Below are 19,068 nucleotides of genomic sequence, written 5' to 3' on the forward strand. Positions count from 1 at the left end.
ATCAAAATATGTTTGAATGCCTTCTTGAAAGCATCTCCTCTTGTGAAGTGCCACTTAAAACACAAACCAAAAATGAATAGACATTGAACACATCTATTATGGTATTTACTTTCATGAGCCTTTTGTAGAAGATAAGATACTGGTTGCCTAAACCTAAAAAGCAATCAGATTTCTAGATAACAAAGACTAGAATGAAGTATAATTTACTGCTAGAACTCACTCTAGCTCTTGCCCAGTTGATACCATGTTTCTTGACACACAGCTTTGAACAGGTACAAGCAGGTTTCCCCCACCAATCCAACTTGCTGTCTGTCCAACTGGTTTTAAAATGAGGATGGGATGCTTCTCTCCATATGCTCACTATTTTATCAGTTAACACCTGCTGAACTGCTGGAAGAGATTTAAAATAATCCTTTTCACATATGTATGTGTGTATATATATATTTACGGGTTTTTACAGCAAGCATTTCTAAAAAGAAAACCTCAGCTTTTATGAAAACTGTACCAAGCCACTAACCTACATATTCTCTTTCAAGTCATCCTCAAAGGCAACTACAGGCTTTACTCCAATAGAGAAGAGAACCCAAATAATCCTTAGAAGATACATACAAGCATGGAAGTTCCTTATACTCACAATATGCACACAACAGACCATATTTTTTACCTCTCAATTGTTTCAAAGCTTTATCACAATGAATCCTTGTTTCCAGCTGTTTTAACAACGCTATTAGCACAGCACTAGCTTTTACCATCCCCAGGGTAACTGAAAGCATACCTTTCACTTAGACTAAACAAATATTCACCACTACAGATACCTATTTCAGAGAAAAAAGGTTTTTTTTCTCATTTCAACAGCTAGTTGCTGAACTTCTTGTTCAGCATCATATGAAGCTGTTCGTAAGTCATAGTCTACCAAATGAAACCGAAAATCCTAACGTGAGAACAAGACAGGCAAAAACCTGCTTGCATTTATCTGCAAGTGCAGGTTTTCTGCAGGTATCACAGCTGCAAAGGAACTACCACTGTGTAGAGCAACTGGGATACAGTACGACTTACTAGCTCAAAACCACTCCTATATAAAACATAAATACGCTGTGTCCACTATAGACTTATTCACACATCTGTGAACAAGCTAGTAAACCCACCCTGATCCAGACTAGCCATAAGCAGAGCCAGCTTGTATCTGCCGCAATTTACTAATTTTAACCTTAGTTTAGCTTTAGCATTGCCAGACACCAACTGGCTTCGTGAAGCATTGCTTAGTGGTCCATGAACTTCAGTAAGCCTGATTAGCTTGGTCTCATTATCACAAGGGCCAAGAGACCTTGTGTCAGATCAGTGTGCTCAAGCTAACAAAGCCACTTCACATAATGAATATTTGGAAAAACTTTACTAGAAACTTAAAGATGACAGTGAAAACAGGTCAGTCTTGAACTGAGCAATGGGACTGCAAACAGACTCTGTACAATCAAGCATGCAGGTTTTAAATGAAGTGGTAAAGAAATATGAGCACTGTGTATGTGAAAGTGTCCTGCCCAGCTATCCCCACTTAATAGCCAAAATTAGGCACAGAGTAATCAAGGAAGAAAAAACAAACAAGCAAACCAACAAACCAAACAAAAAAAAAAAACAACAAAGAAAAACAAACAAAAAAAAAACCCCACAAACTACACACCCCCCAAAAAACCACAACAAACAAAAAAAACCAAACAAAAAAACCCGAAGTCCTCGAACTGCAATCCAAAACAGTGAAAAGTAATCCCTGCATCTACAGTGGTGAAACTCAACATTAAGGTTCTGATATGACCTTGGTGTTGTGGTATGCCAGCTATATCCAGTTCTCAATACCTCTTTGGTGAAGCAAGTCTGATGTTGGAGCACTAAAATACGTGAGATAGGCAGCTGTCTGTGTTCATCTCCAAGAAAGCATCATCATCATGTTTGTTATGAGCAAAGAGGAGGTGCAAACTCGTAAACAAAACCTGTAACAGTACAGAGTAACACTGGCGTTCTTTTAAAACCCAAAATTAATAGCACTAGTGTAGACATGAAAAAGTGACAGCAACATGGCCATTTGGTTAATTATTCATTTTCTGACTGCACTGCAGCAGGGAATTTTTTACATCAGTAAGGGGCTCTTGTTCTGCAGCTTTTCATAATCTCTGTTAAAGTTGCCCATGGAATGAAAATATTCTGATAAGGCTGACAGGGGAGCTCAACACTTGCGGCTGCAAGTCTATTGCAGAGAGGCAGAGCTGAGTGGCTGTATGCAGTGCCACTATCTCCGAAGCTGGCACCTCACACGAACGAAGACTACCAAAGCAGAGATATTTTATCTCAAAGACATCTTAGAAGTGACCCACTGAAATTACACATAACTTAAATTTAAAAATAAGTCACCTTACGATAGCTGATCAAGGATAGCTAGAGAGTAATGGCACAAAACGTCATTTAGTGCTGATTTAGAAGTAACCTGGCCTTTATGTCACCAAAATAAGACTTGCGTTTTTATACCACCAGAATTCCAAACACAAATCTTCTAGCAGACTACTGTTATGGGTTAGCAAAGATTCTCCATTGCACTTAATTATGCTATATTGCATAGCTGTACTTATTTTTTGTGTTGAAATACAAGTATCAGGACATCTTGATAAAACAACAACAAAAAAAAAGTTATGAAGAAACAGCTCAGACAGACCAGGACTTGAGCAGATACTTTTAAATATCACTCACAGAGAATATCAGCTGAAATTTAAATGTAAGAACATGCTAGACTTGTGATGAAGCTCAATCAGGCCCTACATGCAGCTGCTCATAATTAGGTCAGGGATCAGCTTGCAAATTTGTTCTAACATGGCTCAGACAACTCATTTTTAACAGTGGCCGACTGGTGTTGACAGCTTTTGATTTAGCATATGGAGGTAGACATATATGTTAAAATAAGGTTATTGAACTCTATTTAAAAAAGTTTTGCCCTATTTTCAGTGAGCAAACAAACAGCTGAAAAAGGCTTACAGCTTCTCTTTTCTAAGGCCAAGCAAAGAAGGCTGCAGATACGTATTATCACTGTTACTAGAAAAACCAAACAATGTATGGAAAAGCCTTCTTTCATATAGAATAACGTATATCTTGTACATACATTCTAGAAGGGGAAGCTTTATACACCTACTTTTCATTTCATATGGAATAACATTAGAATAATGCATTTTCTATATTACAAGGCATAAAAGCCAAAGAATTTTTTATCTGGATAAACAAACAGAGCTTAGATTTAGTCTTATTTGCATAATTTTTACTCATTCTGCTTAGCAGAATGATAGCAACATGTAAAAGGAAGCTTCTTTTCTAAATATCCAAGATCACTTACAGTGAAACAATTTTGAGAACACCGTCAGAAGAACGGCAGAGAAACTGAATCAACTGTTGATCACAACAGAAAAGTAGGAAGAACATGCAAGATGGCAAAAGCATCATTGCTAACAAGTAAATCAAATCAATCTTTGAAGGATTATCAATAGAATAAACAGGGAAATTTGGACAAAAAGTCAGGAAATCTTATTACTGTAAGTTTTGTCAGATTCCTCAAAGAGGCAAGCTCTCAAGTAAGCAAGGCTGCTTGCAGTTGATGTCCATTCAGTCAGCCCATTAATAGTATCTATTGCAGTACAAACATCTGTAGTTATCTGAGGATTAAATTACCCGTTAAAATGCCTGTGCATAATAAAAGTGAGTCAGTCGCTATCATATGTTTCCTTTTCTTCTAATAGCCTGATCAGCCAAGAATCTGACAGATGATATTAATTTTTGCACAAGATTCTATATAGTAATATCACCTTCTAATTAACAACCTGTCTTGAGTGCCATCAAACTAATCCTTACATATATAGGTAGTTTCCATTTTTATCTGCAAGATGTACTATCTGAATGCCAAAAGGTTTCAGTACATTTCCCATGTTTCCTCATGGCATTTAAGTGGATAAAAATAGATCTAAAATAAAAGTAAGATGACCAGGTACACTGGAAATTGCACTTCAATAATGCTTTCTAAAATAACCTGTGTAGAAAACCAGAAATGGTCCAAAAGCTGATTGTTTACTTGAGATAATATCAAACTAGATGAAAAACCTTTTCCTATTTTAGCAATCGGTTGTTTCCTTGCAAAACATGGTATTACATAAACCAAATCCTCTTTCCAAACAGTTAAGATAGCTGCTAGGGCAAGGTTGGGCCATGATGCCCTCTTAACAAAAAATAGCAGGGAAAAAAAAAAAAAAAAGAAAAAAGAAAAGGAGGGGGGAGGGAAGGAAAATATACAGCTTAAACATAACCAATACTGATTTTTTTTAAGTGGAAAATGAATTCTTGAAAGCAAAGCAAAGAAAGGCAGAAACAAACAACTGATACCCAGCTTCATTTAAGTGCTCATCTTTCCTCTCCCCATCCCACTGTACCGACAGGCTAATTCTACACTGCTGATTCTCATTGCCAAACTATTGAAAATAGTACTGAACAACTTTATTCAGTTTTCTTCAATACTCAAATATGGGTGAAATACTTCCTTTAATATTATAGTAGTTTAATGTTTAATTAATTCTGTTATTTAACCATATTAGAGACAGGTGAATGTCAAAATCTTAAGAGCACTAAAGTACTCCCCTTGTTTCACAACTTTAAGCTACGGTTATTACAAAACAAAGTAACATTTTGTTACTTTGCTGCACTGGCCAGGCACCACACCACAGCAAGTGCTCCATGAAGAAACACCCTGATTCCCAGCACCACAGCCATTTCTCTCCAGAAAACCGCTCTCCGAGTAAAAGAAAGCAAGCAAGCAACACCTTTAGGCTTGCTGGATTAAGCCATCTGGTAGTAAGTGCTCCATGATGAAAATGTAAAGCTGACAGGGATTGGGGTTTTTCAAGCTTTAATAATATCTACTATTTTGTGCAGGAGTGAACAGGGCCGTGGGGGGATGTGGAAACCAGTATGTGTAGGAAGCTGACAAGAGGACTGTAGGTAAAGGAACAGAGACAGCACAGTACATTACTTTCACTAATAGGTACCTCAAAAAGTTTTCTTTTCAAAGTTCAGTTTGACTGGAAACAGTCTACTAACTGTAAAGCAAACCTCGTAACTTCAAAGGGTAAAGGTGCCTGGATGACTGTTGCTGACAACAGTAAGTGTACACACAGGCTCATTAACTTCAAAAAAGGCTGCAATTTATAAGAAAAGATTGTTGACCAAATTCAGCATTTGTACAATTTACGGCAGGCTACACGGTAAGTTGTCACACGAGAAATTCTGCACAAGAAACCCAGTTGTGGAAATTCAAAGAACCGTTAATGTGCAATGCAGTGCCCAAGTGTGCCCCAGGGAGCTATCATTTTGTGCTAGAGACCACATCTTATGCATTAAATTAGTATTTTTAAACTAACCAAGAGCCTAACCACTTACTGAGATAATAGCTTTCACTAAATTGAAGGAGAAAACCACTGCCTCTTAATTCACTTCATGGTATAGCCACTAACTTAAAATACAGAACAAAATAAGGCATAGATCTGCTAGATGAAAGCAAAACGCAGAGTGACAAAATGGCCTTATGTAAGAGCAGAGTATGTTGTCCATTTCAGTCTTTATATACTGCATATAAATTCCAAATGTGCAGAATATGTACCAAATGAACAGAACCATTTTGATGCAAAAGTAGTTCATCAGATCATTCCCACTCAAGAAAAAATTTGTATATTTAAAAGCACTGATACACAGAACATACCTTTGCAATGTGGTCACTCTGCAGCTGCTAAATACATATCCAACCAATGGTAGGAATCTTTGCAGCTCCACTAACTGAAGTGAGAGACGAGAAAGCTGAAGGTGTGACTGGTACCAGATTCACTCCCTCTCTTCCCCTCTCATAAGTCCCAAACTGAGAGGAATTTAAACCAGCAAAACATTTTACCTTAGATGGTACAGATGATGACACTTGACAAGATACAGATACTGCACTGACAAGAACATGGTAATAAACACAAAAGCATAACAAACATTTAACTAGTAGATGACGTGTGCACAGCTGTTCCAGAACATTAGTAATCCCAGGCCATCTTGGATGAGAAGGCACTTCAAGATGCAATTAGAAGCCTTTCTGCTTTGCTGAACTTACTCAAGCCTTTCTGAAATCTTACTGCCTTACCGGAAGCTCCTTTTGGAACTTCCCATAAGTGAAGCCCGTACCAGGTACCTGCTTAAGACCAGTCCTTCAAGTGCTGACAGCAACAGATAGAAGTACTTATGGTTGGCTGTCTTCTAATTCCAGTTTACCATGGATATGGCAGCAGTCTAGGTATGAGCAAGAGAACAGGATCTTCAGCTCAGTACAAGCTCACAGTTCACAGGAGGGTCATATGTTTTTCCTATGTCACTCGCATTCAATAAGGGAATACTTGGAATCTTTCTATAGATTTCTGTAATTTACAGACTAGCAAGCTAGACAGCACCTAAAGAATAAAATAAAGGAACTGTACTGCCAGCCACAGCTCTTAAAGGGACAAGAGAATAATTTGTAGCCAAAAAGAATAGAAGAAAAAAAGTCTTGACCTTGCTTACTTACCCAGGCACAAGTTACCATACACAAGGATGTCGACTTAATTATGAAAGGGACACTAATTGCAAAGGGAAAATCTTTAAGACTATATAAAGTTGATTCAGTTAAAAATTTAAAAAAGAAGTTAGCACAATGCATGGGGCTAAAAATTGCCTTCTAGGTCTACAAAAGATCTACAAAGAAAGAGTAAGTTTGACAGAAAAGCAAAGTCAAAGTCTATCAGGAAGCAATTAGTACACAAAAACAAACACAGCTTCCTAATAGCACATAGGACATGACAGTCTAAAGATTAGATAAATCTGACTAGCTAGTAGCACATGATACTAGCCCAGTTGCATAAGCTTCTCTCCAAATATCATTTAGGAATACACATTCAGAAGGAAGCTACCCTTAATAAAAAGGAATTAACAATAACTTCAATAAAGTAGATACATTTCTAAATCAGCAAGGCTAACATAGTTTATTAAATATTGGTCACAGGTCATTTTTGCTGGCCTTCTTTAAACGTGTAATTGTTTCAGCGAAGACAGGAATCAATATGGTACAAGTTTACAGGAACAGTTCTCAATGAACTCTGAAGAAAGATCCTTGCAAGATGATCCATGAGTAACCCCTGGGAAGGAGAGCTACACATCATCCTGTACTGAGATCATCAATTATGAATAGGAAGGCAGGTGTATGCCTACATTGTCCTGGGTTTAGCAGTAGCAGTCATTTTTCTCTTTCTTGGTAGTTGGTGCAGTGCTGTGTTTTGACTTTCGGGCTGGGAACAAAGCTGATAACAATGATGTTTTGGTTTGGCCAAGGACTTTGTGAGCCTCATGCTCTGCCAGGGAGGAGGGGAAGCTGGGAGGAAGCAGAGACAGGACACCTGACCCAAACTGACCAAAGAAGTATTCCATACCACAGCACGTCATGCCCTAGATGTAACTGAGGAGTGACCCAGAAAGGCGAGGACTGCAGGGTTGGAGGAGGTATCAGTCGGTGCTTGGTCGGGCTAGGAGGGCGAGTTATCGGTCGCCTGGTGATGAGGTGTTGCATTCTCTTCCCTTGTTATTTCCTTTATCATTACTATTATTGGTGGTAACAGTAGTGGTTTGTGTTATACCTTAGTTACTAAACTGTTCTTATCTCAACCCGTGGGAGTTGCATTCTTTCTGATTCTCCTCTCCGTCCCTCCAGAAGTAGGGGGAGGGCAAGAAGAGGGGGGGAGTGGGTGGACAAGCTGTCTGGTTGGGGATAAACCACGACACTACATGATTTGTATGACATTACCTTCCTTTGCACAACATGCTTTAGCTAACAAATCTTTTTTCTGGAAATGAATAGTCACCTGAAGCCTGGATTTCACTGTCTGGTTTTCTGTCAGTAAACTACAGCAACCAGTTGTAAAGCATCTGTGTTTAGGTGGCACAAAAAGGGGAAAAAGTTCTCTCAGCTACTGCCCAACCAGAGATCTGTTTCTTACGCACTTACCCCAATTTGACAATTGCCCAATGAACGGCAATCTTATCACATTGAATACTCTTGTTCTTGTATTTTCCCAAAGTTTAAGAGAGTCTCTCATGTCAGAGGGAAGAGTAAATACCATTGAATCTGGTCTCCCAAATCTTTGGCACTGAAAAAATACAAAAGGCTAAGTGACCTTAAACTTCAGTAAACTTGGATGCTATTCATTTCCTTTGACTTACTTGGTATCCCATAGCACAACTATGGCTAAAATAACAAAAGATAAAAATACATGTAATACCAAATTTTAGCAACACACCTATCCATGGCAGTTCTGCCCCATGGAATATTGGAACAGGTACTGCTTTTTTTACTAGAAAAAGCAGCAAAGAGAAGTTTAAATAGGTTAAGGATGGAAAGAGATTTATTTGGGAATAAATAATAAAGTCTCTTTACTAGCTTCCATCTTGATTCTTATAACACGACTCTCCCATGTATAAACTACATTAAAATTCAGTATTGCCTGGGGCTGTGTGGCCTCTTCAGAGATTTTTGAAGAGAAAAAGCAAGATTTCCTTTAGATGTTAAGCGCAAAGGAATTACTGCTCATGTCCACAGAAACAGCATATACAAGTGCTTGCATTTCCTATTTCATTAAATAAAAAAAAAGAAAAAGAAAACCCCACAAAAAATAACCAAACACCCAGTGCCTAAAGCTGTAAGACTTCTTTTGATCTAGCAAAAATCCTTATCTGAATTTGCCAGGGAATTCAGAAAAAAGTACTGATGTTGCAGTTTTAAAGCTAGAAGGCTGCAGTTCTGCCTTCACTGTTCATTCCACCTCTTCCAGTCTTCTGCCTTTTCCCCAACGTTAGCACTCGTGCAGCAGCAATGGCAAGTTATTCCAGGAAGCTGGTAATGATGAAGATTAACGTGGAAACTGATCTTTTCTGACTGAGCCAGCTCCCTGAAGTGGCTTGCTGTATGGTCGCATGATTATCAACAGTGACTCAGTGGCAGGAACACAGCAGTTGAGACTTGGGTTGGCTTACTCTGAAGTAAAGTCACACTGTAACTTGCCTTTACCCTCTAGGGTGAGGTGTCCATGCCCATGGCAGAGGGGTTGGAACTAGATGATCTTAAGGTCCTTTCCAACCCTAATTATTCTATGATTCTGTGACTCTTGGACCATGTTCTCCTGACCCCAACAATCTTGGCACTAGCATTCGTAGTTCTGGAGCAGGACATCACTACATGTTGCCCCCCTATTTTGTAAGTGTACTTTCTACAACACCATCAAATCCCATTTTACTACTTACATTTCTTGTACATGAATACACTACCTTTACCTTTACCAAGGTTATGCTAGCAGTCCCAAACTAGTCAACAAAAACTGTCTTCCTTGGCTGTCTCTATAGTCAATTCCCAGAAGACAACCTACTGGCACTACCATATCCAGTTCAACCTCCACAATACATGTCCTTTGTGCTCCCTCTGTGTCTCAGTGCTAATGTTTGATGCTTGATCAAACCATGCTGGTGTGCTGAAGTACCAGAAACTCCCACCCCACTTCCCCACCAAACAAATCCAAAATATACCTCCCACACCCCCAAAAAAACCCAAGTGAAGAGTTTCTAGTGGTTCAGCTGCCCAAGGACCAGAGAAATGTAAATTCAATAAAGAGAGGTGGGAATAGAGACTGGTGGAAAGGAAACCATTTGGCAGCAAGTATAACCTCAAATCATACTCTTGGAACCAAAGCTAAGTCAACTATGCAAAAAAATATCCACTGGAATTTGGGCTTCGTTTGTTCTGAAGTTCACATAGTCTAGCTTCCAAACATAATATGCACTTTAAGTAAAAGCATAATTTAAAAACAAACCATTGCAATTTAAGATGTTTATATTTGTAAGTTGGGTGTTTTGGATCTTTTTTTGTTGGTCTAACTGTAGCAGCACAGAGAGCAATCAATCAATCACAGAATTAAGAGTGCCAGATTGTTAACAAGGTCCCTAAACACTATCTTTAAAAACAGAACAATGAATACTTTATGCAGTAATTCTGGAAAACGTGCACATATTCTTTTTGCACAGTGCACACACTGCAACAGCAATTCATTAATGTTTTCCTAAAGCATGCCATTAGAAAAATGTTAGTACACAAAAACAACCCATAATGACAAGTTGCTTTAAGTACTGCTGGTAACAGGAGGAACAAACAGATGGATTTAGGGACTGACATCGTGACAAGAACAAACAGTACTTCGTGTGAAAGTCTCAGATCAAGTGAGTAAACTACTTTTTACTTCTTTTGCTTTTTCTTCCAAAGCTGTAGACTCTGACAGTTACCAGGTAAATTTAAAAGCTTGCACTTATATGAAATTCAGAGTAGCTCATCATAATTATTGAAAGTTATTGAATGTTTCCCTAGAATAACAGCTCAAAGTCTTTCCAGGATCTCTGCAGCAAGAGCACATCTCAGAATCACACTATGCTGTATACATACTCTTTCCTTGGTGAAATGTGCAGTTTATTTCTCACACTTTCATTGTATTTTCGGAAGATAACTCTTGAGGCCTGTTAAGGCTAGACCAGCTTACTGCCAGAAGCTGACAAGTTACACACTCCCGTCTCCAACCCAGTGAATGATCTAAGCTCAAAGATGAATTCAAACTCCAGAGTCACTAGATTTCATAATAAAGTCAAACACAATGAAATGAATTCATGAAACATGGTGTACAAAGACAGGTATTTTTTCCTGTGTATCATTTAATATTATGTAATAGTCGCTCATTTGAAAAAAGAGCACACAAGGATAAGTGAATAAATAAGCAGCTGCTAGAGGTTCACAATGAATTTCAAATAATGTTTTGTGTGAAAAAGTAGAGTTTGCTCTTGTAACAGAAAGCTCCTTTCACCTGCAGAACTATGACAGCTGACTTAACAGCACTGCAATTAACATGTCCATGGATAATGAGGCCCATGATCCCCTTTGGCTCTCTGACCTCTAAAGCCTGTGCCTATTAGATCCACAGACCTCTCTTCTCCCATGCCAACACTGATTTTGTCCAGATTTCAAGATTTACTTAGAGAAAAAAAAAGTTTAAAGTGACATTTGACAAAGCAAAGCAAACAGCAAATGTAATAACATGCTTTGCATGACAAAGCTACGCTTCAATGAAGTTCTGCTTTAAAGGCCTCCTTACATACAAGAGTACTCCCATTCCCAATTCAAGTTTGTTTGCAGGACATAACTGCATTTTAGCCTGAACTGTACCTCTTATTCTCCTGTGGCTTTTATTTGAAGCTACTGTAGTAGCATGCAAGGTCAGTTCACATACATGCATAATTTAAATGTAAGTTCAACTGTTATGCATAACTAGCAATCATGTTATAACTAGCAATTATGTTAGAAACCTGTCAGAATTAGTTAAGCTCACCTCTTTATCCATACTCTCTAAATCCTCTTTACATAAGGTGTACAGGGGCATTGTCTCAGACATACTTGGCTGGCGTTTCCGCTTAGATGGACCGGGCTGTTCTTCATTTTCACTTGTTGGTAGGTCTTCTTCAAACATCTGCTGCTGATGTGGTTGAACAACTCTGAAAAATTTCAGGGGTCCCACATGAGAAAGATTCACTTGATTAACAGCTTGTCTAGAAATAAAATCCTACAAAAAACTTATGACTGCTGAATATCCATGTCTTTGCTTAATAGGATTCTGTGTTCACCAACAGAAGATCAAGTCTCCCAAAGATTGCTCTCAGTTTCAGTCTGATGGCTCAGGTATTCTAACCTTTGACAAGATACTATCCTGTCTCCAACTGTTCTTGTAAGTAACCATCAAACCTTTCTTGAAGCAAGAGCTTCAGTAGCTTCAAATGCATTGCCCTTAAAATATTTCAAGGTTTGTACTCAAGTGGAGCTCATCTGTCATTTGACACATATCATTCAGAAAACAATTCTTACATTCTAACATATCTATGTTATGCTTGTGCTCTTGAGCAGCAAAGGATACCTTTCTGCTTCTCAACCTTACAGACAAGTTTGCAATTCAAAAGCTCCTTTCTGCAGCCTCATCTTCAGACGTTTCCTAGATGCTAAGCCTGGATGAGATGCAATGACAATATTTCTTTTTGGCCAGAGTATTCAAATACAGTAGTATTTTATTTTAGTCTGCCTTTTATTACCTTGTTAGTTATTGTATTTAAACACAACACAGATACAAAAAGGAATATCAGAATGTTCGTAACAATTGATAAAATAATTATAATTTCACAGGTACTTCTTTACAATAGTAATAAAAAGGTAGACTACATCTAGAACAACATCAGAAGACTTCTATGTATTTTTTGGGTAAATTTTTTCTGTGAATATTGCTTGACTACAAAAGACTGGGAGAAGCTAAAACTGCTACACAATACAGTTTAACTATGAATATTGGGCTGTCACACTAACCTTCATGAACATATTACAGCAGCTCAACATCACCCAGGATTCAAAGATCTCAGGTTATAAAGCTAACAGGTCACAAATTACTTACACTAGCCATATTATGTGTGTAATGGTTACCACAAGCAAGTATATATATTTGAGTGGTGGCAACTGAGGTAGGGTACAGCACGGTCTCTGCTGACAAGAGTTTCAGCACAGGACAGCTGCTTCTTGTCAAGCCTGAATTTTCAAGAAATAGATTTAGATCAGCATCCCCACCCAAAAAAGCCATTATTAAGTTACATAAATACAATAATAGGTAAGGTTTTACAAAATCGTTTCTCCTCTCATGAACTTGACAGCTTCTTAAAAAAAAGGTTATTTAAATATCAAGAATTTTTTCTACGTCAGTACTTCAATCCCAGAATGGATAAAAACTGAAAGCCACAGAAAGCTGTCAATCAAGTTCATTTTGAGGGCTCATATTTCCAAAATACACATCTCATCTCAGATCCCATGGATAGATGCAGGAGATGTAAATTCATTTTTCTGAATTGGGGGCATAGGGGAAAGAGAACCAAGTCACTGCTGTGCTACCCAGAACTGCATTATCTCCTGCAGAAGACCCCCATCAGCTCAGCCCCACAGCAGACATGTGCCGCTTCACAGTCTCAGTTCTGAACAGCGAAATTTCCTGTTAAGCCAAAACAATGATTTGGATGTTATGTAAATGAACTAACCAAACTGTAGTTTCACTTCACAGCTTAACAGGTCTGCAGGTTTGTTTGGTTGTTTTTCCCTCCCTCCCTTTCCCTCCCCCTGCCCCCCCCCCCCAATGTCTTCTACTGTAGACCACAATGTTTTCTTTTGTTATTAAACTGTTCTCAGACAATAATTTTCATAAGTGAAAGAGAAAAAAGCCCACCATATTTTTCAAAAGGCTCTTTTAAAATGTGATTTCTATACCTTTTTAAAAGGTGCCCTTTAACCAAGAGAAAGGTGGTGATGCTATTCACATTCTTAGTAAAGCACAGAACGACAAAACAAACGGTCTAAGCACCTTACACAACTGCATTAAAAACATGACAAGCTTGACCATGCCAAGAATTATACACAAGTTACACATAGCAGGCAGCCAAGCAGATTTTCTTAGGCTAGAAATAAATCTAGCTTTTTGTTTTTAAGAACACATCATCAAACTGATGACAGTGAGAACTCCTTTTTGCAGAATAAAATCTGAGATCCATTATACACAAGTATTAACTGTAAAATAACTGCATGACTAGTTTCTAAAGGCTTGTGTCAGATTTTTGCAGTATTTTTCCAACTGCTGCAAGATATGACACATGGGGAACTTCTCACCAAATCATTCCAAAAAGCAATATAAAACAAGGACTTCTTGAAGTTTTGCAAGAAACACTTTATTTTATTGGAGACATTTTTCTGGCTTTACATTTTCAGCTGCTTGTTGAGTAAACTTTAAAGACTTAAAGACATACAAACGCAGGAGTTCACATTTATTTCTAACCAGATGAGACTCATAAGTACTTTTTAAAAAAAACCCCACCATATTCATCCCTGCATAGGCTAGTTGGCACTTACTGGTCTTACATGCACAGAGACATGCATGTACAGGGTGGGTTCAACATTTGTGCAAGTAAGAAGCATCTTAACGCTTTCAGTGATACAACATCAGGGCAAAAGCTAAACCAGTATTATCATAATGGAAATGTGAAAAATATTTAAATTTCATCCATTATTTCAATTTGATATTTTGTAGTTTTGTTCTCACAAAGACTGAGAACATTAAATAGGAAAAGATGTAACAATGAACATGTAAATTAAGAAGCAAATTTTATATGTGAGAATAATTCATATGAATCTTAAAGAACTGCTTCAGCCACCAACCTCTGCTTTACACACCTTTTCAAACCAAACATTTAATGCATCTTAGCATTATTTAAAACCAGAGTACCACTTTTAACTTTTTTTTTTTTGACAACACTACGTTACACATCTCACAACTTGTTACAACTTCAGTGCTTACTGTAATGCCTGTAGAATACTGTTTTCATATGAAAATACAAATTGTTGAGATACATACAATGTGTCAGAGCTCTGACACAGAGGTTACATTTAAAGTGGAATCCTTCCTGTTCTCAGACAGGGAAGAGCTCTTGCTGGTTGCTAGCAGCCACAGAGCAGCGCTGCATTCCCTTCCCTTCCAGTACAACCCAAACTCTTTGGTACCCTTACATGCAGGCTGCAGCAGCCATGCATGGAACAAAGAACAAGTGCTGAAGTCTCACAGAGCTGAGCACAATGGCAAGATCTGTGCCTGTCACACAGAACGCCGACGAAATTAACTGAACCATCTGTAATTAACTAGTGACAAATTGCATGTAGATATTTAAACTAATCATATCCTATTTTAAATTATGTTTCAAGTTGAACTCCAGAAAGGAGCTTAAAATGTTGAACCTAAAATGAAGTGAAAACTGAAGTAGTTCTTAGGAAATGGTACTCAGACAACTTGAAGCCTTTTTCAATAACCAGTCTTGAAAGAGGTTATCTTCTAAGCACAACAAACTGTTCTTACTGTACAAGACCAAGTATCATTGCTATGCCACATGTGGCTACCATCTCCCCAAGGGTTTCCTCCTGCAGCAGTGCAATATTTTTGCCTGCTGTCTGTAATTCAGCAGCAGATGAAGCTTTTAGAATCTATCAAAGGAGATTACTGGAGGCTTTGATTACATCCACCCACAACGGGAGCAGCTGTGTGTGTTAACAGCTTTTTCTAGCTTTGCTTAAATTCAATACTTAGTCACAGATACTCTCATCTTTTGTAAGAGGGTGAACATATAAGCACATGAAGTCTGTCAGGACACAAAATGTATTGTGTCTATCCTCTATCAAGAAACTGCTGCACTAAGGTAATTTTCTCTAAAGTCAAGTATCACATCAGTTTTTAAACTGGATGTGAAGCTTTTTCTTTTCTAAAAGTTTGTTGTGTGTTTTTTTTATTAATATAATTGATCTACACATTAAGACAAAGCAAGGTTTTGTCTTCTGCCTCAGTTCTTGCTCAAAGCACAGCAAAGCTGCTCCTATTCAGCTTTGTTACTTATTTACAGCCCTCGTGCTCTGCCTGCGCTATACTTCCTATCCACTAAAACTACTGAAAGTGGGATTTGATCACTGTGCTTCTTTTCTCCTAGACTTTGACAAGACACTCCTCATCAACTTAACTGGAGACAGAAGAACTACTTTGATGAATATAGACATGCTCCAATTCAGAAGTCAGTGTTTACAGGTCACTAATGTTACCACTGGAACCAAATCAACACAAAATGATGATAAAAATACTATTTCCCAGCATATATCTTATATTAATATTATTACAGCTGCTCGGTTATGGGGTGAAGTTGCAGCACTAAGTAATTGGATTCACTTAGATTAAGGCATTTCAACCCTGAGCATTTACAGTAAAGAAAAGCAGCTTAAGTGATAAAAAAAAAAAGAAAAAGAAAGGCTTTAGTGTGGATAAAACTCTACATAAGTTGTTAACAAAGGCGAAACACATATCAAAACCTATTCTTTTTAAAGCATTGAATGACACATTAATATCAACATAAACCATTGTATTGAAGCATCATAATAGTGTCATATATACACATACAATCTTCCCAGCTCTAGTTCTAGACAAATGCCCTTCCACCATCACTAAGAAAACCAAAAGGTGTTCAGCTCCTCTCTGGATACATGCTGCATGTGGATTATTTAAGGTCTTCCTGTCTATTTAATGTGTCGTAAAGTAAAGTACAGACTTTAAGAGACACAGTTACAAAGGAACTGAAAACAAGATGTCTTCATAAACAAGAAAGACAAAAACAAAATCTGTGTTGACAGAAACAAGGAAGCTGAAATGCCAAAAAAACCCCAAGCCTATAAAAAGATGTCAACTTAAAAAATCATAGCTTGAAATAATTTAGCAACAGTATGACTGGAAACATAAGCTACACTAATATACAAAGCCTTTACAAGTGATACACTACAAAAGTGGTGGGAGAGGGAGAAGAAAGGTAGAAAACAGTACATTTGTAATTGTGCTGTGTATTTTTGTAGTTGTTATGTACTGATTTGTAACAACTGCTACACTTTGATCACACTGTACAAAGGAATTTTGATCACATTTAGATATATAAAAGCTTTGCCTTCAGCTAGATACTTCTTTACCACTGGAGTCAACAAGACGTGATAAACTTGTTTGCATTCCAGAAAGTTATATCTTTTATGTGGATACCTAGGGATGAATTTAAGATATTTTATGCAGCCTTAAGAGACAAGTGTTGTGCAAGAGACAAGCACTATTGTGCTTAACCAAATCCACAAATTTTGACAATGTCCAGATGCTCTGTACTACTTCAGAAAGGAGGCCACCTCCTCCTCCTCCTGCTTTTGTGTCTTGATTTAGTTGATCTTAGATCAAGTTTGATCTAGTGCAGTCTTATGGCCTTACTTAATAACACTCAGCTACACCGCTCTCTCACCACTTCTGATAATTCTCAAAACAAAACACAAAGCTGATGCCCTACCTGAAGGAATTAGGTAAAGAGGAAGATTTTATAAACAAAAGCCAAATGCTATCAGATATATTTTATAGACACAAAAAAAGAATCCCAATCCAGTATTCTAAGACTCATTAAAAAACATTAGGCTGCCTTGCCTCAGAAATGAGTTATTTTAACATTCTTTAGACTGCACAAATTACATGCTGCATTTATTTGTTTTGAGGTTTCTAGACGCTCTTAGGTGAGGCACAAAAGTCATCTGGAATTCTAGTATCCTGATTTCACTTCAGCTGACCCTTCACTTTCACTCATTTCCTTGGCTTTTGAGAAAACAAACTAACTAAAGGAAAGTTGACAATTCAATTGAAGGCAAAGATAACACAAGTTAAATTTACTACACATCTGAAAATATAGTTGAAGTGACTTTTAGCTATGCTTTAGGTACCTGAAGGATGAGCATTCACCATGGACTGGTAAGGTGATGGGAGGAGCTGGAGACTGGATGTACATTGGCTGGCCACAGGTCTGAGCTCCTTTCCTGATTAACTTTCCAGTGTTAGGATCATAAAGCCGCACTTCAGGACCAGGTTGAGACTTTGGATGGATGGGTGTTGGGTGAAACAAAGCAGTCTGAAATGTGCTGTGTGTATCGGGAAACGTAGCAGGGCTATTCTCTCTGTTGCAAGAAGTTCAGAAAAAATTTGTTTTAGAAATTTAAATGAGCTATCTAAAAAGAATGTGACAAAATAAGCATTTCTTTTTCCCTAAAGGAGAAAGCGAGGGGGGAGGGGGAGGAAAGGAAAGGTTTGGGAGATTTCTGAAGAAACATTTCTTCTCCTCCACCCCATTAAAGTCTCACTGAATTTACAAAGAGAAAAATACAAAGACAGATAATGTTATATTCACATGATTAAAAAATTATTAATTGTGCCTTAAAAGTTGTCTTAACATATAAAGTCACTGACACTGCTTCCCGATAGTGACAACTGCACAACTAGAGTATCATAATCTGCACACAGAGAAAAAACATGCTATTGTATCAGATCTTTGTATTTGCTCTCCAAATTTGCTCCAAGAAAAAACAAACACACAGTATGAATCTGCAAGTCACTCAAACTCATTTGTTAAAATACTAAGCTGCCTATAATCACCCTGCTGCATTTTAAAACATAATTTTAGAAGTGTCAGCAAGAATATTTAGAGATCAGTCTGCAGGAATCACAATGGGGGCATACCATCCAATTACAATGATGAAGTGCCGCAAACCAAAAATTATGTCAATTAAAAAATTAAAATAATAAAAATATCAAATAAACCAGCATATTATGCACCATGAAACTGATTCTATATAAAAAAAATTTACATTTTCACAAATATTGGAAGTGCTACAGAATTGGAGATTTTACCATATGCTTTCTCAGACATTTCTGAAGTTGTCTTATAGAGTCAATACTTAAGGTCAACCAATTCCAAGTTTACTTATTTTTTTTAATATTCTTAGGCTTATTTTATATGCAAATATTTTCCTAGAGTTCATCTCTCCCCTAGTTCATAAGTGCTTTGGACCCAGAATTACTATTTTAAGCAGCCCCACTAGGGAAAAAAATAATCTTTTCCAGATAAGTTGCACAATGTTGGGTTATTAAAGCCACTACCTAGATTTGTGTTAAGAACTTTGCATCCCCCGGCCTCTGAAACAAACATACCACACAAATATTTCAAAGTTTGATTTAAAAAAAGATCCGATAACATTTTTAAAAAACAAAATAACCTTGTCAAGCCACAAGTATCCTGGCTCTCCATCTAGTGTCCTATTTCATAAGTGACCTCATGTTAAGATGTTTTTACTTTTGGTGTCTTCAGTATGTATGAGGACTTACATACACATTCTGCCTCAAATGACTAGTGTCTTCAAAGCAGAACACAAATTTCTAGCCTTCTCAGTTAACCACACCAGTATTGGTTTGATACAGAAAGTCCAATATGCTATTCCCTTCCTGCCTGAAC

General features: G+C 37.6%; 1 protein-coding gene across 2 annotated transcripts in view; it reads right to left on the reverse strand.

Annotated features, from left to right (window-relative positions):
- Positions 1–19,068, reverse strand: part of CTDP1 (CTD phosphatase subunit 1) — a 106,055-nt gene that overhangs the window by 43,192 nt on the left and 43,795 nt on the right. For both annotated transcript variants that reach the window (XM_061346337.1, XM_061346338.1), the window contains exons 10-11: positions 17,507–17,737; positions 11,493–11,655 (exon numbers count right to left, since the gene is read on the reverse strand). In XM_061346337.1, coding sequence (XP_061202321.1) covers positions 11,493–11,655; positions 17,507–17,737 — 394 coding nt within the window. The remainder of the gene's footprint in view (positions 1–11,492; positions 11,656–17,506; positions 17,738–19,068) is intronic.

The sequence above is a fragment of the Neopsephotus bourkii genome, unplaced genomic scaffold (genome assembly GCF_033783945.1).
Source record: "Neopsephotus bourkii isolate Nb327-2 ecotype Australia unplaced genomic scaffold, CSIRO-AGI_Nbou_v1 NB_272, whole genome shotgun sequence".
Lineage (NCBI taxonomy): Eukaryota > Metazoa > Chordata > Aves > Psittaciformes > Psittacidae > Neopsephotus > Neopsephotus bourkii.